Source organism: Eurytemora carolleeae, unplaced genomic scaffold, assembly GCF_000591075.1.
Source record: "Eurytemora carolleeae unplaced genomic scaffold, Eaff_2.0 scaffold196, whole genome shotgun sequence".
Classification (NCBI taxonomy): domain Eukaryota; kingdom Metazoa; phylum Arthropoda; class Copepoda; order Calanoida; family Temoridae; genus Eurytemora; species Eurytemora carolleeae.
In genome coordinates, this window is record NW_019396109.1 from 169,540 (window position 1) to 193,544 (window position 24,005).

The 24,005-nt window shown below is 34.2% G+C and overlaps 1 protein-coding gene across 1 annotated transcript in view; it reads left to right on the plus strand.

Annotated features, from left to right (window-relative positions):
* Positions 1-18,103, plus strand: part of LOC111695178 (daf-12-interacting protein 1) — a gene marked incomplete at its 5' end in the record, with an annotated part of 27,295 nt that extends 9,192 nt beyond the window's left edge. Inside the window, 6 exons of the mRNA XM_023464399.1 lie at positions 6,708-6,841; positions 9,910-10,081; positions 10,821-10,996; positions 11,908-12,042; positions 12,487-16,111; positions 17,564-18,103. Coding sequence (XP_023320167.1) covers positions 6,708-6,841; positions 9,910-10,081; positions 10,821-10,996; positions 11,908-12,042; positions 12,487-16,111; positions 17,564-17,949 — 4,628 coding nt within the window. The remainder of the gene's footprint in view (positions 1-6,707; positions 6,842-9,909; positions 10,082-10,820; positions 10,997-11,907; positions 12,043-12,486; positions 16,112-17,563) is intronic.
* Between the last annotated feature and the right edge of the window lie 5,902 nt (positions 18,104-24,005).

Consider the following 24,005-nt stretch of genomic DNA (forward strand, 5'->3'; position numbering starts at 1 on the left):
GGGACATCACATGACCACAGGGAAGGTTTACGAATGATAAAAAAAATGTGTTTTAATTAAAGGTTTTTAATTTTGTAAAAAAATTTAAATTCTTGAAAATCCCCGAATTTTCTTCTTCTTTGTTTTAAAATGTAAACAAAAAGAACATGTTCACAATATAAATAGAAGATGGGCGCGAAGCGCCCTAAAAGCCTAGAGTTATATATACTTTGCTTGTCTGGGTGTTTGTTTGTTTGTATCCAACAAATGACAAAACGGCTGAACCGATTGAGTCCAAAATTTTGAGGCAACTGACATGACCCGGGGAAGGTTTATGGATGATCCGAATTTTAAAAAAAAGCTTTTAATAAACTTCCATTTTTCAAAATTCCCGAGAAAGAAAAAAAAACGATTAAATAACAACAATAAAAAGTTCAAATCGAAGATGGGCGCGAAGATTTTTTTATCTTTATGTTTTTTTTCAATAAGAGGAATAAAAGTTCCGACAAAAATAGAGTTCTACCACCAAAACACTTCAGCACATGCATTTTGAAATGCAGATTTCTGCATTTTTTTATTTATAAACATTGACTAAAATATGAGTAAAAAGTAAAAAAAAAACATGGAAGATCTATCTTTGAATGGTTTAAATTGTCCAGACAGCATGAAAGTGTTTAAAAAGAAGGTTCATGGTCTGTAAAATCAAACTAATTGAATGTTCATCTAACTATCTAGATTTTTCATTTTGTTGCACAATAATAGACTTTCTTGAAAAAGGTGCATCGAGAGATTCCTCTCCAAGATTTTAAAAAAAATTTGGGGCAAAGCTGCAGAAAAAAGGATGAACATTTTTAACAAAAAAGCTCAAAATCTTAGATTAGAATTTGTTGCCGAGCCATTAACTTTATAGTTCACACTACAATCTTAGTTCAAAGCTTTAGAAAATCAGAGTTTGTGGAAAAGAAAAATATATGTGTTCGGTCTTGCACTTCTGATTGCACAAAGGAACGATAGGATTTAAAGACTATTTAAAAATAAATAATTCTGATGGTAATGGTATAATTGCGGTAATTACCTCATGGCTACGGATGTACCCATGTTGTCAAGTAATTCTGTAAAGACTAATTAGTAATTACTGGTAATTACTGGAGAATAATTTAGTTGTAATTTTGGTTGATTGTATCCTAACATGTACATAGACAATACTTTATATATGGAGTAGATAAACTATATCTATATAATAAAACAAGACACTCGTATATGTTTCGTATAGCCGGCCAAACGGCTGGACCGATTGGGCTGAAATTTTTTGTGGACACTCATAGGTGGCAGGGTGTGTTATAGGCTAAAAAAAATCAAAAAAAAATTATATTTACATCTTTTTTCAAATTTTTTTTCCACGGGCAACGCCGGACCCTTCAGCTGGAAGTTTATATATATACTAGGCTTTTAGTCTATTTAAATTGTGAACATGTTCTTTTTGTTTACATTTTAAAAAAAAGAAGAAAAAAAATTTGCGGACTTTTAAAAAAAAAATTCGCGGATTTTCAAGAATTTAAATTTTTTTTACGAAATTAAAAACCTTTAAACACATTTTTTTTAATTTTTATCATTCATAAACCTTTCCTGTGGTCTCGTGATGTCCCACAAAAAAATTGGGCCCGATCGGTTCAGCCGTTTTGACGTTTATTGGATACAAACAAACAGACAGACAAGCCAAATTTATATATAGATAGATGTCTACATACTACATAGCACATAGATACAGACTGAAAAGTTACATCAATTTGCAAAATTCTTTTCGATTTTTGGGGTAGAGCTTGTAACAAACTGTGATTGATGAAGAGATGAAAAGAAAAATGATTATTTGTATAAAAAAAGAGATAGAGCTAGATGTTATAAACATATCCAGGGGTAGGTTACATAATGTGATCAAGGGCACCAACGACACGCTTGAGATGTGTTCTGATGTGAACTAGATGCCTCTCTATCTCTCCATGCAATCTCTATACTATCCATTGTCTTTGTTGATCATAACTTACCTAGAACAGATTAGTGTCTCTTCTCAAACCTTAGCTTATATAAAAACGGGGACGGGGTTTATATAGCTCGGAGATGTTTTAGTGTAAGAAAGGAATTGAAGTTTATACAGCGCTGGGAACTAATTAGCATTATCTTTGTTCGATATACCGAAATGTAATTGTACCCTAAAGGGATAACTTAAATGAAGATATTAAGCACTGATACTCAAATTAAAAGTGCCCATTGTGGATATCGAGATCAAGCGAACGGGATTATAAGTATCCGCTATCCAACTCAAAAGTTCCAATCTCTGAATTTATTTTTTATACAAAGGAACTGAGTTTTTGTCACAAACTCTACTTTTCTAATCTCTATATCTTAGCTACCTAATGTCGTAGACCTTTGATATTTCAAACTATGAATTCTGTTAGATCAAATAATCTAAGTTTGAAATATCAAAGGTTTACATCATCAGATTGTAAAGATATAGGGATTAGATAATTCGAGTTTGTGCCAAAAACTCAGTTCCTTTGTTTAAATAATTTTTTAAAAATACAGGTTTCCAAAAAAAATATGAAAATATGCAAAATTATGCACAAATAGACAACATTTATTACAGTTTAATCATGCTGCATAATATGTTTATAAAGACCCAACAATCTTTCTGTAATATCTTACTTGTCTTTACTTCACTGTGGACTAGGGTCAATTTGAATCCAAACCGGACCGGCCACTTTCACCGGCCAATGTACAGGCCTGACCCTATCCTATGCCGGCTCAGTTTCAACTTTGGTAGCGTGGCCAGACTTTGTACAGTACCTGGCCTATCATAGGCCTTTTTAACCTATCCCAGCTTAGTTTATTGTGACATCTACATATATCTACATAATAGACAGAATTATTGCGAACATACACAAAAAAGGGTACACGCTCCAATCATTGTAAACATTAATATGGTGGCTTAAACTATACTTTATTGCCACCCCTTTAAAAATAATTACTTTATAAAGATCTGGTCAAGAATAAGAAAATCCTGCATTGTATATCCTTCTATTTTTCCTTTTAACCAGTTGGACCCAAAAATCCGGAAAAATGCCAGAAATGCAAATTATTTATCGTTTGTCTGGAGTCAAGAATTTGTTTGACGTGACCCCAAGGTTTTATTTCTGTTGATGCCGGTTGTATTTTTACCAGGCATATTATTGATAGATGTTAGACTGGGTCAACTTTAACGTTCCTTGGCCTTTAATTTTACTTCACTTTCATCTTGTGTAGCCCTAAACACGTACATTTGAAACTCTTTTAGCTTTTGTTTTTTAGAAGTAACTGGCAAGATTTTTATAGATTTGTTCGTAAGAGCTTGCAATTTCTTTCCATTTTTACTGTAATGCTCGGCAACTGGTTTAAAAACAACAATTTGTGAGCAAGTCCAATTTTCCTAGCCTGCCAGGAAAGTGCCTCTTTTTGTTTACAATATTTGTTATTGTTTTGATAAACTAGTTCATAACAGTCAAATGTGTACACAAACCATATTCAACTTACCTTTTAGTATACAAACCTTGGTATTCAACTTACCTTTTAGTATACAAACCTTGGTATTCAACTTACCTTTTAGTATCCAACCTTGGGTTTTACGATGTCTCATACTTGGGAATTCAAAATAATTCAGAACTTTGGAGATTTTTTAGTCATAGATATTTGCCAGGAATATCAGGAACAGGATCTGAAACCCCCCCCCCCTCCCTAGTGTATTAGCAGATGTATACATGTTTGGACACTTGATAATATTATTTATCCGGATAAATGTAGATTGTATACTTATGTTTCCGATATTAACGTTAATCTCGATATCCAATGTGAATTTGAGACTTGAGAATTAATCCCTGAATTTTAAGCACCTCTGACCTCTGACCTCTTTAGATGGATTGATATATATGTATAGACCTACACAATTATACACAAAGATGGATAGATAGATAGATTATAGATCTACACAGTACACATAGAAGGATAGATGGATAGATGATAGACTTACACAGTATTCATAAATGGAATTTGATAAATTTATATACTTACACATGGATTGATGAATATATGTATAGACCTACACAATACAAATAGAAGGATAGATGGATAGATGTATAGAACTACACATAGATGGATTACATACGTATATGCATTTATAATTAGGCCACCGTTGAGCTTCAGGGTTAAGCATTTAAACAATTCCCTTCCACTAGGATAGATGCAGTCAAATAGAGATCTACGACCATTATTATAAAAGAAAGAAAGAAATTCATTAAATGAAAATTTTCTGTGTTTTCATTTATCAAAAATATAGTTTAACTAAACTCAGTGCAGCTCAATCAGACTGAGTTTGAATTACATTTCTCCCAGAGTCTGAAGTCTATTTCGCGATATAGAAAATAATCTATTTAAAAAAGAAACCCTCAGACAAAGGTTGAGTCGGCGTGCCAGTCGCAAACTAGAGGTTCACTTGAAATTCCGTCTCCAGTCCTTTTAACGATGCTCATCCAAGTTTAATCACGATGTATGTTGTATGAGAGTAAACATATCTATTTCTTCTTCTTATACATTACACAGTACTTGTTAAAAGAGTCTTCCTCCGTTTCCGTATTCAATACATGCACCCATTATATATATTCAATACATGCACCCATTATACATATTCAATACATGCACCCATTATACATATTCAATACATGCACCCATTATACATATTCAATACAGGCTCCCATTATACATATCAGATACATCAAATAGTTATTCTACAACTAGTAGGAAAGTAAAATTAATCTTAGGACACTTTAAATTAAACGTACGTACCTCTACAATTGTAAATAAAGCTATTTCCCTCAAGTCTGATAATTTAGCTATATAACGTTCTATTTTACTTTTTTCAGTAGGACCTATTAAACCTTGGAATACAAAGACGACATTTTAAGCAATCTAAATCTAAAAATCTACTAACTAAGGAAAAACAAAGAGACCTTTGTACAATGTACAATTACTGTGTTTTATAAAATTCAATTGGACTATTTTGAGTCATAACTTGAGGGTAAACAGATTTCTTCCAATGTGTTTAAGGGTCCCACTGTACCTTAATTTGTTGCTATCTATCTATCTATCTATCATGATATTTTGTATTCCTGCCCATGATGTATTTGATAGATCTTTGAAGCTAGTTCAGACCAATGAATGTAAGGCAAGGAAAGTCATTTCAGTGGTGTACGCATTTTTTGTACTGCAGTGTACTGTCTTTGGGTTCTAATATAAACACAAGAGTAGGGGTGTCACAGCCTGACATGGGATCCATCTTTCAAATAAAAAATCAATGATTTATTCTGGTCATAGGAATTTATAACATAAATTATCAAAATTAAAAAAAACTTTAAGTTATTCCATTGTAATNTTTTCCATTAAATCCTGAGAGTCCAGCCGAGAAAGGAATTGTTTGATCAATTTTTTGGCAGATTTGTATTTTCCTTTTTTAATGTTCATTCATTCATTCATTTATATCTAGAAGTTTTGTTAGATTATTCATTTATTCATCCCCCTTCTCATAATTTTCTATTTAGTATAGACAAGCAATAATGTTTTATTGAATAATTGCATCTTAATCTAAACCAAGAAATATAATCATACCATTTAAAAACTAAGCGTACTGCAGTTACTGGGAGGAATGTATAATCTATACTCAGTCTCACGTCAAACTAAAGTAAAATTGAAATCTTATATGTTTTTAATCATAACTCTTATTATTGAAAAGTTGTTGAGAAGAACAAAAATGTTATTAAAATGTTATTATTATGTAAACAAAGATATGGGAGTTCGTATAATATATATTAGATATTGTCCTAAACGAACTATCACCGGGCCGAGGTTTGATAAACTCATTTATTATTGGGCTTAATTACACCTCATTCAGCAGCCATTGTGTTTAATCTGTTAATTTATCAATTCTTCATTCATTCTTTCATCCATCCTTCATTAATCTGTTCCAAAATATTTAATGTATTTTGAAATGGGGGGAGGAGAGGGAGGGGAGAGGGAGGGGAGAGGGCTTGAATATTTAAGTATTTAAGAAAAATTACTGGTGTTACAACGTTATAGTACATAAAATATTGATGTTTTCTGATATATTACAATTTTCATAATCAATAAAATTTATAAAAATGCAACTATTTTTATCTATTTATTTATATTCTATATTTAAAGATATCTTTATCTATATATTTATCTATCTTTCTATCTATCTATCTATCCATCGATCTATCTATCTATCTATCTATCTATTTATCTATACTGTATTCAATGTCAAGGTTACCCTGAGTATTTGGTGGCTAATGAACTGTTTATATATAGAGTATAAACCTACATCCTATCCATCTATCTCATCCTTTCCATCCATTCTTCTCCATCCAACCCTCTACATTCTTCCTTCTCCATCCTTACTTCTTCATACTCCCTTCTACATCCATCCTACCATCTCCATCCTGACTTTTCCATCCTGCCTTCTCCATCCTTAACCTTCTCCATTTTACCTTCTCTATCCTAAATTCTCCGTCCTAACTTCTCCACCCACCTTCTCCGTCCTAACTTCTCTACCTAGCTTCTCTGTCCTAACTTCTCGATCCATCCTATCTATCGATCCTATATCTTTCTCTAATCTCTGTATAAATTAGGAGATGGACACTGTCCCCGGCAGAACGGAGTGTATCCTAGCGATGAACCTGGAGAATGTGATGTTTTCTATTCTTGTTTAAACGGTGTTGGAAGCTCAACACGGTGCGCTGAGGGACTACATTACTCAGAAGAGGTTGGTCATATTATTCTTACTGTATACTATATAGTTCGGTACAAGTCCAGAACAATAAGCAGAGAAATAGGGTTCCAGAGAAATAAATAGGGTTGCAGAGAACTTAAGAGGGTTGCGGAGAACTTAATAGGGTTTTGGAGAAATAAATAGGGTTGCAGAGAAATAAATAGGGTTGCAGAGAAACAAATAGGGTTGCAGAGAAATAAATAGGGTTGCAGAGAAATAAATAGGGTTGCAGAGAACTTAATAGGGTTGCGTAGAAATAAATAGGGTTGCAGAGAAATAGGGTTGCAGAGAACTTAATATGGTTGCAGAAAAATAAATATGGGTGCACAGAAATAGGGTTGCCGAGAAATAGGGCTGCAAAGTTAAATAGGGTTGTAAAGAAAAAGTTGCAGAGTAATAAATTAGGTTGCAGAGAAATAGGGTTGCAGACCAAAAGGGTTGCAGAGAAATAAATAGGGTTACAGAGAAGAAATAGGGTTGCAGAGCAATATAGTTCCACTGCAATAGGGTTGCAGAGAAATAGTAGCAGAGGAGAACAGTCAGGTTGTAGAGCAGCATGGTTCTAGAGAAACAAGTTTGCTGAGCAATAGAGTTACAGAGCTATAGAGTTATATAGCAATTGTACTGTGCACAGTAATCGTATTGCAGAGCAATAGGGTTGCAGAGTAATAAAGTTGTAGAGAATGTATACACAAAAACTGGGTGCACATGGAGAATTAAAAATAGTTAAAGAGCTAGTGACTAGTGAGTTTGTAGACCAAATGACAGCTGCTAGTATACAGTTGATGAGTTAAAAGGAGATGCAAAGAAACATGACGGGGAGGGGAGGTGTAGGGGGGGGGCTGTATGTAGAGTTCACATTCTTTTCCTCTCTTCCGGGTTTACTCTAGTTCGTGATGCTAGGATACTAGAAAACGTGAACTGGGTGATAATAAATATTATCCTTGGGCTTTCATTAGGCACGGGTTACAGGGGTTCAGAGGGGTACCAGGATACCAGGGAACCAGAAAACCAGGATACCAGGAAACCAGGGAACCAGGATACCAGGATACCAGGATACCAGGATACCAGGATACCAGGATACCAGGGAACCAGGGAACCAGGATACCAGGATACTAGGATACTAGGATACTTGGATACTAGGATACCAGGATACTAGGATACCAGGATACTAGGATACCAGGATACTAGGATACTTGGATACTTGGATACTAGGATTTTAGGATACTAGGATACTAAGATACTAGGATACTAGGATACTTGGATACTAGGATACTAGGATACTAGGATATTTGGATACTAGTTTACTAGGATACTAGGATACTAAGATACTAGGATACTAGGATACTAGGATACTAGAATACTAGGATACTCTCATATTCCAGTATCCTCCTATGTTTATACTCCATTATACTCTAGTATCTCCAGTATACTCCAGTATCCTCCTATGTATTTACTCCAGTATACTTTAGCATCCTCCTATGTATAAACTCCAGTATACTCAAGTATCCTCCTATATATTCCAGTATACTCCAGTATCCTCCTATATGTATATACTCCAGTATACATGTATAGATCTTGTTCCTGTATATACTCCAGTATCTTCCTATATGTATATACTCCAGTATCCTCCTATATGTATATACTCCAGTATATATGTATAGATCTTGTTCCTGTATATACTCCAGTATACATGTATAGATCTTGTTTCTGTATATACTCCAGTATACATGTATAGATCTTGTTCCTGTATATACTCCAGTATCCTTCTATATGTAGATACTCCAGTATACATTTATAGATTTTGTTCCTGTATATACTCCAGTATACATGTATAGATCTTGTTCCTGTATATACTCCAGTATCCTTCTATATGTATATACTCCAGTATACACGTATAGATCTTGTTCCTGTATATACTCCAGTATCCTTCTATATGTATATACTCCAGAATACATGTATAGATCTTGTTCCTGTATATACTCCAGTATCCTCCTATATGTATATACTCCAGTATACATGTATAGATCTTGTTCCTGTATATACTCCAGTATACATGTATAGATCTTGTTCCTGTATATAACTATTTACCCGTGGGAAAGAATGTGTTGTTAGTTCTCATGTTTATTGTTTAAGTTCGGTATTTAAACTAACTAGGGAAGTAATATGTAATATTAAGGGGCGTGGCATCTTAGTTACCTCCCCTGAACTATATATATATAGATAATGTATTGTCTTAAATTCGCACATATTCCCTCATGCAAATATTCTTATTATATATTTTAGGTTTTGTTGGGGGGGGGGGGGGATTACCCCCCTCCTTGATGATATTATACCATATGGTAAACTTCTGCATTCTTTTATCCGTTATTTAGTTTAAACTTGTCATTCTTAGATAATGCAGTTTACAGTTACACTGTAGTGTCTTAGTTCAATCTTTAACCACTTGTTGTGACATAGTGCTTCATAACATTACATTAGATTTAATACCGGATACAAGATAAAATTCATTCAAGGTGTCACAATTTAAGGACAATTTAGGGAAGTAAACGCTCTAATTCATTATTGAATCTTCAAATACTTGAAGGCCAGATTTCCCTACTCTAGCAATTTCCAAATGTGGTCTGCTCTTTCGATTCAATCAAAACTGATTTAGAGTTCAAGCGTTTGCTCCTAATTTCAATTTATTCCATGAATTAAAACTGACCATGTTTCTATGAACATATTAAGAAAGTAGATCACATTTTAAAAAAGTTAAAAGTTCTTCAACACATTATCTTACAGATCTTGTTTCGTGCATTTATTACCATGTTTTTATGAAGGTAGATCACATTTTAAAAAAGTTAAAAGTTCATCAACATATTATCTTATAAATCTTGTTTCGTGCATTTATTACCATGTTTATGGGAACCCCCCTGCAGCTTGCAATAAGATAAAAAAAATCAGAAAATGTAAGAATTCATAAGAAAGGAAAAGAATATAAAAGCGAAAATAAGGATTGACAATTTAGATTTGGAAAATTCAAATATCACAAAGAAAAATATGTTTTTTTTTGTCTCTAGGTTGGAACCTGTGTCTGGGCTCGAGACTCCGGGAGGAAGGGTTGTGTATCTTTATCAGACCCGGAGCAACCCAGACGAAAGAAAAACCCTGTCTCCACACCTGACCAAGCAACAGAGAAAACCGAACTTGTCGCCCTTGAAAACGGGTTTAAGTGTCCGGGCGGCAAATTAGGAAAAGCCACCATTTTATACATTTTACACATTTTATACATTTTATACATTCCACATTTATCCTCAGGAATCCTGAAAGCTTTTCATCATTTATCTTTAACATTAAAGAGTTCTGATTTTAGAACGGAATATTAAAGAGTTATTATTCTAATTTATCCAACATCCTGTACCCCCCCCGTAACACCCCCGCCCCCACGTCAAACAAAAGTAAATGACACGTGATATGGAAATCTTATATGTTTCAAATCATGTAACTGCTCTTATTGAACCGCTAATGCGAAGAATAAAAATGCTTTGACATTTTTAAAATGTAATTGTTAAACAAATTGAGTCTTTGCCGCAAACAGCAAACTCTGATTTCTACTCCCTAAACCTGTGCACCCCAATGACGTAGACCATAGACATTTCAATCTATGAATTCTCTAAGATCAAATCATCTTAGTTGGAAATGTTAAAGGTTTATCCCATCAGGTTGCAAGATTATAGGATTATACATTTTCGAGTTTGAAGCAGTTCTTTTGATTTTCTCTAGCTTTGTCACAAACTATGATTTTCTAATCTCTATATCTTTATAACCCAATACCTTAGACCTTAGATATTTCAAACTAGGTATTAATATAGGTATTAGAAAATCAGAGTTTGTTACAAAGACTCAATTCCTTTGACTTTCTCCCTTCTTCTACCCCCCCCCATTCCCTTCCCTCCCCATTCATTCCTGCAATAATATGGTTTGTGATTAGGCGTACACCCCGCCTTTCCCCACCCTACCAGCTGCAGGGAGTACTACGTCTGTCTGAACGGTATAACCCCGAACGAGGCCGGATGCAGCGCAGGCCGAGTGTTTAATCCGTCAACCTCGTCTTGTGATTCTCCGGAGAATGTTCCAGGATGTGAGGATACATATAATAAATCTAAGGTAAATATTTTAATATTTTTTCTTTAATTTGAAATTATCTTGACGGAGACTTTCATTCTAATCTACAGGGGACATGGTTGATCTATATATAACTATACTCTTTAAATCTGAACAAAATTATGTTGAAGATATTGCGGTTTGTTTAGCTTGAAAAATATTTGATATTGACTTTCTCACCTAAAAAAATTAATAAAAAATAGCGAATTTATGAGGTTGCAAAGTAACATTCGCAAAAGGTCGACTTTAATCCTTATGTCTAGCTCGGAGCAAAAAAGTTTATTTGTATAAGAAAAATTTCAGTATTATCCATTTAAATCTTAAGATCGAGAAGTAAATATAAATATGCATTTACAAAATTTTCGAGGGAGTTTATAAACTAAATAGGACAGTTTTTATAACATTTTTTTGGTTTAAAAGGGAAAAAAGGTATAATTTTTTTACTTTAATTTTTTGTAAAGAATTTCAAAGATTTTCTAAACTATAGTTTTACTTTAAATAATCTTGAAGGAACTGTAAACATAATTACCAGTTACCCTCCGTTTATAGAGAGACATGTCCGATCCACAACGGTATCACGGTATCCTTAAAAGCTTTATCTGAACACAAATGATGAAAATATCATTGTGTAATTTTTTATAAAAGCGACTTTTGGAAAGAGTCATTGACAGAGTTAAAATACGTTTTAAGATTGAAAACCAACGATATCTTCCTCATTGTTAGTCAGATGAAAGCGTAAAGGGTGCCGTTGTGAATAGGGCTCTTCAATTCTTCAATTCGAGATTATTGGGATATTTTGTTTACAGTCCCTTTATGTTTGCTCTGATTAGGATATTTTGTTTACAGTCCCTTTAAGTTTGCTCTGATTAGGATATTTTGTTTACAGTCCCTTTAAGTTTAATTGCTCTGATTAGGATAAACCAAAGCTCTCTGCTCTCCGGGAGGAGGATAGATCTTCCAGTTCCTCCAGTTCCTCCAGCTCCCCCAGCTCCCCCAGCTCCCCAGATATATCTAACAGCGAGTTTAGTGGATTTCTAGCTTTACTTCAGGAACAATAACATTCCAAGTTTTGCCGCGTTTTGCTTGTGTTGCCACATTTACAGGGAGTTCTTTGTCAATTTGTGCTCCATTTTAGAATTTCCAAGATAGGACATTGTTTTGTTTTTTTCATTGCAGTTTTATTTTGAAACTATTATAAAGTCGTCGCTTATTTCCCTAGTTTCTTAAACTCTGCGCATGGATGGCCTTCAATACACGTCATGGCTAAAAATTTCACGAAATTATAAATTACTTTAATATTTTCTAATTATTGCAACAAATTCCAGTTAAAATAGAGCTTAATCTTGTCATGTCTTTAGTCTAGAATGATTTAGGAATGCCATTAATATATTTGCACGTAGTTCGGTGGAATTTTAATCTAAAAATTCGTTCCTTAATCTCCGGAATATTATACTGTAATATTTTATTAAACTGGAATGTTTGTTGGTTTTCAGGAAAAGGGTTTGTTGCAACCAGACGCCATTAAAAAACTTGGCTCCGCCATGAAAGAAGAATCTGACAGAGCAGAGGAGAAGGAAGAGAGAAGAAAGGAGGAGGAGGAGAGAGAGGAGAAAAGGAAGGAGGAGAAGGAGGAGGAGAGTTCTAGTACAGGATCTAGAACACACAGATTAATGAACCTTTTCTCCCGTAGGGTTCCAGCAAACAGAAGAAATAAGTTCACATCCAGCTTTATTCCTAGAGTTAGGAATAACAGTGATAAAGAAGATCAAGAAGAAGAAGAGGAGGAAGATGTTGAAGAAGTTGGTGAGGAAGAGAATGAAATGGACGAGAAGCATGTTGAAACCATGAACAAGATTATGGAAGAAATTCTTGACAATTCTGAAGATGAAACCATGAAGAAAATTATGGAAGCTATTCTTGATGAAGAAGAGGAAACCACTACTCCAGCTGCTACAGGTTTAGCTGGTCTGCTCAAGCGACGAAGACGACCTCAGTTCGGTCCGAATTCCAGGAAACCTGGAACTCTTTTCTCCAGGCATAGAACTAGACTTAGGAACGAACCTTCTTCAACAACAACGACAGAAGAGAATAAACTTGAAGATGATCCTGATGAGAATACTATCGAAACTGAGGCGGAAACTGTGAAACCCGTCATCTCTATTAAGGACAGGTTCACAAGTCTTAGACGGAGAAGACCTTTCCGACCTGCTCGGCCTTTGGAAAAGCCTGACCCAGATATTGAGGAAATGATGAAAGTATTGGAGAAGGAAGATGATCTAAAACATGAATTTGACAAGTTTATTCAAAAGAATTTAAACAGGAAACCAACTAGCAGATTCCGTCCCAAACTTGACAGATCAAGATTAAGAGTTTCCGGTAGAAACCGGTTCCGACCTAAAACCAGTTTTAAAGACGAAGATATGGAGGAGGTGGAGGATACTGAAACTCCGACTGATGCTGAAGCTACAGATAGTCCGACTACTAACCCTTCTACATCTGAGCAGGAAATTGCTACAACTATTGTATCTGAAAAAACGTCTACAACTACTACTACTACTACTACTTCAACTACCACAACAACCACTACTACTACTACTACTACTGCTACTACGACGACCACAACTACAACTACCCCATCAACTACCACAAGCACGTCTTCTACAACAACAACCACTCCTACAACAACTGAGCCAAGTACAGTTTTTGACACAACTCCGTTTTTTGTGCCCACCGCTCCTACTTTTGCCGACACAGTTACAGAGAATATTCGGGATAATGAAGTTTTTCCAACCTTCACTCCAGTATTACAAACTACAGGTGGTGCAAGGGTACCTGGAGAGACTAATAAGAACACCGAACCTAGTGAATATGAACCATTTGAATATGTTTACTATGAGTACTATTATGATTATGAATACGATGATGAAGACTCTGTTGAAGAGCCAAGAAGTTCTGACGGTTCTCTGGGTACTCAGTTTAACACAGGCCCAAGGACAGATAATTCTCCGGAAGCGGTCGGTTCAACCTTAGCTCAACTTCCGGAACCATCCTCCCGAGTTCCAAATACAGCTCCAGAGTTTAATGTAATCCTACAAGACGAGACAGATTTTGATCCCTCTGGTTCCTTCTCTTCAGATTTTACTCCGAATGCTCGTCAGCCTCCGCCCAGGTTTGAGGTATTATCCGCAACAGATGAGGAGAAATTTCAACCTGAGCAAACCAGTCCAAACCGCAGACCAGATAATTTAGCTTCTACTACCTTTCCTAAACCTGCTCAGCCAATCTTCCTCCAACAACCCAGATCACACGAAGATGTTCCTCAGAGGTTAAGACCACAGGAACCAAATCCAGTCAGATTTAGACCTGAGGAACCAGCTCCAAGTAGATCCCCGACCAGTTTCAGTCCTGATCAATCTTCTCCTCCTTCTAGGTTTAATACAGAACAGCCCTCCTCCTCAAGATTTGGACAAGAAGAATCAAGGCAAACTGAACCTGCCCCACTTAAAGAGGATAACCCTACTCCTACTCAAAGAGTTGGGTTTGGGAGTCCTCCTGCACCTCCTAGACCTACTCCCCGATTATCTGATTCTGGAACTCGGTTCCCCCATTTCCAAAACTTTAAACCAATTGATCCAAATTCCGACCCTATAATTTCTCCTGCAACAAGGAATAATCCTGCAATAACCTTTCAAGATGAAAATGTTCTGGCTTTAGACCAAAATATATTGGAACAAGAGAGAAGGCTAGAGCAGGAAAGAAGGTTAGAAAAGGAAAGAAGAGTGGAACTAGATAAGAAAGCTGAACAAGACAAGTTGGCTGTACAAGCCAGAAAAGCTGAACAAGAGAGAAGAGCTGAACTTCTTAAACAAGAAGAGCAAGAGAGAAGAGCCGAATTTGACAGACAAGAAGAGCAAGCCAGAGTTGCTGAGCAAAACCGGATCAAGGCAGAAGCCAAGAAATTAGAGCAAGATAGAATAGCTGAACAAAATAGAATTGCTGAAGAAGCTAGAATTGCTGAACAAAACAGAATAGATGAACTTGAAAGAATCAAAGAGCAAGAACGAAAAGCTGAACTAGAAAAGATTGAAGAGCAGGATAGAAAAGCTGCTCTGGAAAGAGAAGCGGAACAAGAAAGGATAGAACAAGAACAAAGAGAAGAAGAAGAGAAAAACAGAAAGATTGCCGAACAGGAACAGCGTGAAAAAATTAGACTTATTGAAGAAGAAAACAAGAGAAAACTTGAACAAGAAAGAATCTTGGAAAGGGAAAGAATTTTAGAAGAAGAACAAGAGTTTGAAAGAGAACAAGAAAGAATAAGGCATAGGGAGGAGGAAGAACGTAAGAAACAAAAGAAACAAGAAGAAGCATCAACTTTTGGACCATTTAGTGCTTTTAGAAACTTCCCTCAATTTCCCCGAGATCAAGAAAAGGAATCAATTGTAAACCTAAATAATTTCGTGATAAATCGTCCTGCTCAACCTGCCAGTCTTGAACCAGAGCCTCAGCCTTTAGTTGATACTCCCAGACCCATCCTTCCTCCTACTTCCCTATCCTCTGCTCAACAACCAGCTCCAGCAAGCAATCAAAATACTTTCTTCCAAAATCAGCAATCTCGACCTTTCCAGAACCAGCCTTTCCAAGGTTTTCCAAATCAGGGAACCCAGCCTAGTCAATCCTTCCAACCTTTCCAAACCCAATCCTCTCAATCTTTTAGGACCCAACAGCCTTTTACATTCTTCGGGCAACAGTTCCCCAGTCCATCTAATCAGCAAACCCAACCCAGACCCCAACCTCAGGCTCAGGAGGATCAGAGGTTTGGAAATCCTCCGTTCTCTGTTTTCGGATCCAACCCCTCCCCTGTGAGCGGTGGTGGTGGAGGACGAGGGGATGTTAACAATGCTATTATCCATGACCCTGACTCACAGTCAACCTCATTTTTTAGTTTCAATTCTCCCAGTTTCCGTGCCGGGCAGCCAACAACTAAGCCTGAGGAGCCAAGATCCATCCAATCAATCTTTCCATCTTCAGGATCATCATTTCAATCCTTCCCAGGTTCAGTGTTCGGAGGAGGAGCTCCACGCTTCTCAAACCGCCCCAGTCCAGTACAAACAGTCCCAGGCAGATAGAATAAATTATCCTTAAAGCGTCATATCAACTTTTTATATGAGATTTCTCCCATTGGTATAGGTCGATGTGTGAATATTCCATTGTTTGCTTATTGATAGAAGACTGAATATGAATACTAAACTCTGCCATACGTACAGGGTGGTTCACATCGTATTGAAATTTCCCAAAATGTTTACACATAAACATCAACTAAAATATTAAATTAATTTATTGTCTACTCAAAAACACATTAATTATTTATAAATCAGAAATTGAGTCTAAGCCACAAACTCTGATTTTCTTATCCCGATATCTTTACAACCCGATGCCGTAAACCTTACTATTATTATTATTATTATAATTATTATTATTTTTTAAATTAGAAATATCATCAGGTTTACATCAATAGGTTGTTTAGAAATAGGGATTCGAAAACTTGAGTTTGTGGAAAAGATTCAATTCCTTTTCCAAAAGAACCCATCGCTTGAAACTTTATGGGAAATCCTAAAAAGCTTGATTAAAAGTATGATGTGATTTGAATCACCCTGTATTAAAGCTGAGTGAGGGTTTAATATAAGCTTATCTACAGATATAAATTTAAAAACTGCTTTATTGTCAGGCATAAAGAAATACCTTGACTGTCACCTTTATCACCACAAGGTTAGCTTGGGTTTCATTAAGGGATGTTGCAATAAACTAATCTGAAAGGTTTTACAGGGGGATGTTGCTATAAACTAATCTCAAAGTTTTCACGGAGGGATGTTGCAGTAAACTAATCTTAAAGGTTTCATGGAGGGATGTTGCAATAAACTGATCTTACAGTTTTTCCACAAGAAGTGGTAGAGCTTTGTTATGAATTCTTAGTTTGAAATATCAAATGAAATTTACACCATAAGGATGCGAAGATATAGAGATTAGAAAATTAGAATTTACACCATAAGGTTGTGAAGATATAGAGATTAGAAAATTAGAATTTACACTATAAGGTTGCAAAGATATAGAGATTAGAAAATTAGAATTTGTAGAGAAGACTCAATTTCTTTCTTCAAAAAGGTTAAAAAAGCTGTTACAACAACAACATTTATGATATAGAAAAAGTAGCTTTCACGCTCTTTATTTAGGGAGATTGCATTAAATCTGTTTCATGCTTATGACCTCACATTTTTTTAGAAGAGATGTTGCAATAAACAAAACTAAGATTTCAAGCTCCACGGTTCATATTTGAATAAGATAAATAAGAACGGATACAGTTCAACCATTGGAAAGTTTTAATAAGTTTCAAACAAAAAAATTAATAGAATTTATGTTTTGCTTGTTCCATATCTTAAATCATTTATTCATCTATTCATTCCTCGGTTAGTCCGCACATCCTATCTATTTAATCAAATATAATTAAAGGTTGGCAGGTTTGGATGGATATCCTCAAAACTTGAATTTTTACGGATAATGTTATATCTGTTCAAGGTTCAGTTCCTGTTCAGAGACCTAACCCTCCCCAAACAGTATTCAACCTTGCGCCTTTGCAGTCGCAAACCGGAAATAGATTTCCGGAGCCCCAATTCGGCGGCTTCCGGCCTGTAAAAAGACATCTAGGCTCTGATACCTTGTCAGAGCGAGTGAGCCGTGAAGAAAGAGAAGAAAGGCCAAGGCAGATTGAGTTTTCAAACCGGAAGTTCCAGAGAAACCATGCGCCACGTGCTCAACGGCGCACGCAGCGTGCTAAATCTGCAAATCAAAATTACCGTGCGCAAAAATCAGTGCACGGAAATCAACATATGAGTGGCTATTTAAAAAATAGTAAGAAAAGCGCAATCACAGACTCAATATATGATTTGTTATACGATTACTAGTGAACTGTCATAATACTCTAAATGAGACCTGATTGTAAAATTCAAGTTAAACTCAAAAATAAAGACATTTACATGAAACAGCGAGCAGAAGCTTATGTCATTAAATGCACCATTGTTTTACCCTTATAGTCAAATATATTGATAGATTTCTACATATTTTCTCACATCTCAATAAGTTTTTATACATGTTTAATGTTGCTAATACGACACACTGATTTGTAAAATACTGTGCTCACTCGTGCAATATGTGTTCCAAAATATTGTTCCGTTGGTGTTAAAATTTCAAAATATCAAGTGAAAAAAAGTTTAAAACATTAAATTTAAAACTTAAGTTCCTAATTATAAATCGTCTTGGATTAATATTTTTCCTTGAGTACAGATATAACAACTGATAACGAAAACTCTTTGTCGCAGGATTTTTATAAAGTGGTCTGCCATTTTTGTTCCTTTAAACTATACCATCATTTGTCCAAATTACAATTTAAAAAAAATCTATTTTGAATATCTGATTGGTCCGTTAAAATACATAGAAGAAAGACTTTAGAAAGCATATAAGACTATTAAGTCGTCGATCTTTTTCTAAAGAGTCTTTGCCACAAACTCTGATTTTCTAATCTTTGCAACCCAATCGCATAGACATTTGATATTTTAAACTATGAATTCCGTTAGCTCAAAAAATCTAAGTTTAAAATATCAATTTTATATTACCATGTTACAAAAATATAGGTATGAGAAAACTTGAGTTTCTGGCAAAGATTTAATTTCTTTTGCTAATGCAATCTTCAAAAATGTTCAATATTTATCCTGTCAAGGGTTGCAACTTGCAAACTTTCCTAACTAATAGAAAAAATGCTAATTTTGTTTTATTTTATTTTTTTGGCTTTGACAAAATAAAAAATTTTCTTTTAATGATTTAGTGACAGTTTTTGCTAATTTTTTCATCGAGTTTGTTAATCTTAGGGTTCTCCGAAAAAAAAATTAATTAGGGGAAAAATTTATCTCAATAAAATAAAACCATGAACATATTCAGAAAACCAATTTTATTTTCATCCATGTTAAACTTTGTTGTGTGATTAATTAAGTTAAATTTTCTTATCAAATATTACCTGGATCCCGCCCCTTTCTTCTAGAAAAGAGCAACCTTCTGTGACAATATATCTATTCTAACCTAATCTAACCTGGGAACTTTTGTGTTGGATAATCATAATCCTGATCCTTTGATCTCGATATCCACTGTGGACACTTTTTAATTTTAATTAATTAATGCTTAATCTCTTCATTAAAGTTATTTGTCTGGGTACGATTACCATTACAATGGGCAGATTAATAAATGATCAAGATCAAGTGCATTGATCTCTGTATCCAAATACCAGAGTTCCCACCGATGGATTAGTATAATCAAAGAAGGAGGCTATTTTTCAGAGAGTAGAAGGGGTTCCAATAGTTACCGGTTTTAAGCAATTTAGTTCACCCTGGATTATATTTGGAGCGGTAGCAGGTCTGGATATTGTTTATCGTGTAACAATGGTTCCGGATACGGATGTTCCTCGCCATAATTTGTGCGGCGCGGTTGCCTCAGGCGTACAGATCACCAAATATATATAAATATATATATATTGAGATATTAGAACAGATAAACATTTCCATGCTGTAACTGTTGCGCCAAATTTAAGTATAACGAGATAAGATCTAAAGGAAATGCCTGAAGAAACTCCTTATACATTCGTATAACTAGAAATATTTCAAGATCATATACAATACTATAGTTAAGAGAGTTCAGGGGCGTGAGAGGGGGGACCCATATAAAATATTCTTTAAAATCTCACTTTTGCCCTTAACTAAAAAGTTGCATTAAAAAGCATTAATCAATACTGCCTTCAGTGTAAATATATACCAACTCTATTTTGCACCCCTTTAAGCTTACACCACTGTAGTATTCAAAGGGAGTGTCTGATGAAGTTAAGAAAATTACATAAATAATTTATTAACGCTTGTAATATGGAAGTGTGATATGATTGAATAATTTACATAAAAAGGTATCCATATTTTTCAAAAAAGGGGTTTTTAAGGGCGGGCACAATGTTGCCAAGGAGAGGGGGGGGGGGCACCCCTTCCAAATTCTATCGTATGCCCCTGGGAGAGTTTAAGCAATCTTATGGATATTTGATTTTGTTATAAATCAAATAGTTATATTTACCAGTGGCTTTAAATCAACTTATTAGTTTAAATATAATAGATTATCAAGTACAATAGTTGGCAACAGAGAAATGGACCAAATATACATGACGTCACAAATGTCAAATGTAACAAGGAAAACAAATTTGCTCACATTACTTTACATGTTTTCCAACATTAAATAAAAAAGTGTAAAGAACAGAAAATAAAGAACAAATAAAAGAAAACTTATTTTACTACTGCAAGATAAGCACTTTATTCTAAAATTATAACTATTATTAATAATTTTGTCGGACTCTTGAGACTTAATTGACACTTGAGACATCAGAATACAGCGAGTGTTGCAAGTACGCATTAGTTTCATAAAAATGTTATCATATGCGCTCCATAATTAAGATATACAACTTACTAGCCTGTGTTAATGATAATAAAAAAATACCCAAGAGAACTGGACAATCCCAATCGCAAAAAACTACATATATCTTTGAACTGGTGTAAACATTTGATATTTTCAACTTTATAACTGTTTGATTTAATATAATTTATAGTTTGAAGTATCTAAGGTCTAGGAACCATGGCTATAGTTTGCAATAGTATCGGGTTAGGAGATCAGAGTTTGTGGCGATTTTGTGATCAATCTGTATATAGTTAAAGAAACCAATGGAGTCGAGCGACTACACTCAATGGTTACACAATTTATCAATTATCCATAGTACTTTGGTTCAAATTTATCCTTGAAAAGAACATCATTTGAATAACATAGGATTGAATCTTTGCCACAAACTCTGATTTTATAATCCTTATATCTTTGTAACCTAAAGTCGATACCTAAGATATTTACACCATCAGATAAAGATTAGAAAACTTGAGTTTGCATCAAAGACGCAATTCCTCTCTTAACATATTAGCAAATTTTAAAGGTGATGTTATGATGGGTAGGGAGGAGGTTGCATTTTACATCAGTAAAATAGGAAATTACATTAAAATTATAAAATCTCGATGAGAGATTCATTTTACTCCACTAAATTTTCAAACTATATTGGTAAACCAAACATTAATATACATTAATATTAATAAGATTGCTCAAATGTCGTCTTCCTTTTCCATCGTTTTATGGGGTTTAAAGTATATTAACTTAAATGTTATATATTATTTTCCTCTATTTTCCAGCTCTCAAACTAAGATAACACGAGTAAATAGTGTTCTCTCTCTGTAATTGTTTAAAAATACATTTTCACATTAAGCCTCCGAATCTACAGGGTTTACATAGATCCAGATTACTTTAAAATGTTGCATCCTTTTTTTGAATCGACGTGGCAACGTCCGACCTTTGATTTGACCGCAATAACTCATTTATAAATTCTTTTTGTATACCTTAACGTATACCTGTTTACACCATAACGCAGTGGATTAAATATAGTTTCAGTATTTAAGAATTGTTACTGGAAAAAATCGAAACGATTTTTGCGCAGGAGCTTGTATTTCGCACAAAAAAGGACTTCTAAAATGTGTCAAAAGTCAAAAGAATTAAAGTGTTTTTTTAATTATAACCGGTTTTTAAAGTTTAAATTCCATATAATTTTTGACTGTTTTATGAGTTTTGTAAGCTTTTACTAAATATGTAGATACATTCATAGGGATCCTCCACATCTTTTGTCTGAACAAGTATGAATTAGATATCATGCAATGTTTATAATTTCAAAAACTGATATTTTCAATCGGGGTTTCACTACAAAAGCGAAAACCGGAAAACATATAGAAATGATTAAAACTTGAATTTATTGTATTCATATAGATAAAAGATGTTCATAATATTATGTTTAAGCTAGCCTGTATTTAAATTTGAATTTATTGTATTCAAATATCTAAAAGATGTTAATAATATTATGTTTAAGCTAGCCTGTATTTAAACTCGAGTTTAATGTATTCATATAGATAAAAGATGTTCATAATATTATGTTATAGTTTATAGATATGTTTAAATAACTGAAATTTTATTTTATCCCGAAAATAGAAAATTCTGATAAAGAAACCATGAGCCTTTGCCACAGCCTCTGATTTTCTAATTGCTATATCAGGATTCATTATTGATATTTCAAATTATACGAATATCAATTAATCTAAGTTTGAAATAACAAAGGTTTGATACATCATCAGTTTATGAGTTTGTGGCATAGGCTCAGTTCCTTTTCTCATGACTGCCTTGATATTTTTCATAAATTAATGTAATGGTTTCTAAAAAACGAAGGAAGTTTTGACAATATTATTTTTAAAAGTTGTTCTTTGAGCTCACATTTTAACAACAAAGGATGAAAATTTAATGACGACCTGAAAAGTTTTAATTTCAAATTTAACTATCTGAATGTTGACTTTGGTCTGTGAAATTAAAAAATGCCTAATTTATTTGCATTTTTAGTGCACAGTTGCCTTTCAAATTGCAAATAAACTCTAATATTAAGAGTTTGTGTTTCATTTCTTTAGACAATCAAGTTTCTTTGGGTTTTAGGAAACTCTATAAAAGTTAAAAATAATGCGAAGTTTGATCTTCTTTAAGTTTGAATTTTTGAAGTTACGTGAAATGATGGCTTTGACCGAAGATATTTGAGCCCATGCAAACGAAACAAAACCGATGGCAGGTCGTTATAAAGAACATATTCTCAATAACTGGTACAAAGGAATTGAGTTTTTGCCACAAACTCTAATCTTCTAATCCCAATATCTTTGCAACCTGATGGCGCAAACCTTTGATTTTTCAAACTTAGATTATTTTATCTATAAGTATTAATAGTTTGAAATATCTAAGGTCTACGACATTGGGTTACAAAGATATAGAGATTAGAAAATCAGAGTTTGTGGCAAAAACTCAAGTCCTTAATACTAAAAGTTAAAAAAATACAAACTGTGTAGTGTGTAAACTAGAAGAAATTATAGGTAAGATTAAGAAATGCATAAAAAATATCAATGATATACACGTACATTATAATAATAAATATAGCATAAATCAGTTTCAAAGTTATGATAATCTTTGATAACGTGTTTATCCTCGGAAATCTCGACAAAGGGTCATCTAAACCCCCCCCCCCTTTTTCAAGAGTACACACATTTACTTTCGACCTCTCCGAGATCCCCAAAACTTGTTTGTATTTCATTTAAGTATAATTACATCGTATAAAAAATACCTTAAAATCTCACTTTTGCCCTTAACTAAAAAAGTTTCATTAAAAAGCTTTAATCAATACTGCCTTCAGTGTAAATATATATCTGTTATCATAATTTATAAAACAATATGTATCGATCCTATGAAAATATAGATATTTTTTAAGAAACTTTTCCATCTCTATTTTTCTTTCCTTGAAGCTTATTAAGAGAGATTGTCTGGGGGGGAGGGGGACGTTTGGCGCCCCCCCCCTATAGTTTTTTGTCCTAGCACTCTCATTTTTGACACTATCATCGGAAATTTTGTGACTTTTAATGAATAGTAATTTAAAGGATTATTTTTTTTATTTAATGCATAGGGTTGGGTACAGTGCGGAAAAAGTCCGGTCTTTGAAAAAGAAAATCTAAAATTTTGACTAAATTGCTTCATATCTAAAAACTATATTTCTGAAAAGCCCTTGAAAAATGTATATAGAAACATGTGTCACACTTTCATATTTGTGTAACAAAAAAATATGTTTTTCCTTTTTTTACCCTTATTGGTCTAATTTTTTTTTCAATAAGCTGTCCTTGGCAAATTGGGCTATGCACATGCATTTCAACCCTTTAAAGCCTTTTCTAGGGGGGGAGGCAAACGCCCCCCACCCCCGGCTATACATAGATTCAGACCCCATAGCCTGTATAAGGTTAACCCGTGAAAATTACATAAACAATTTATTAACACT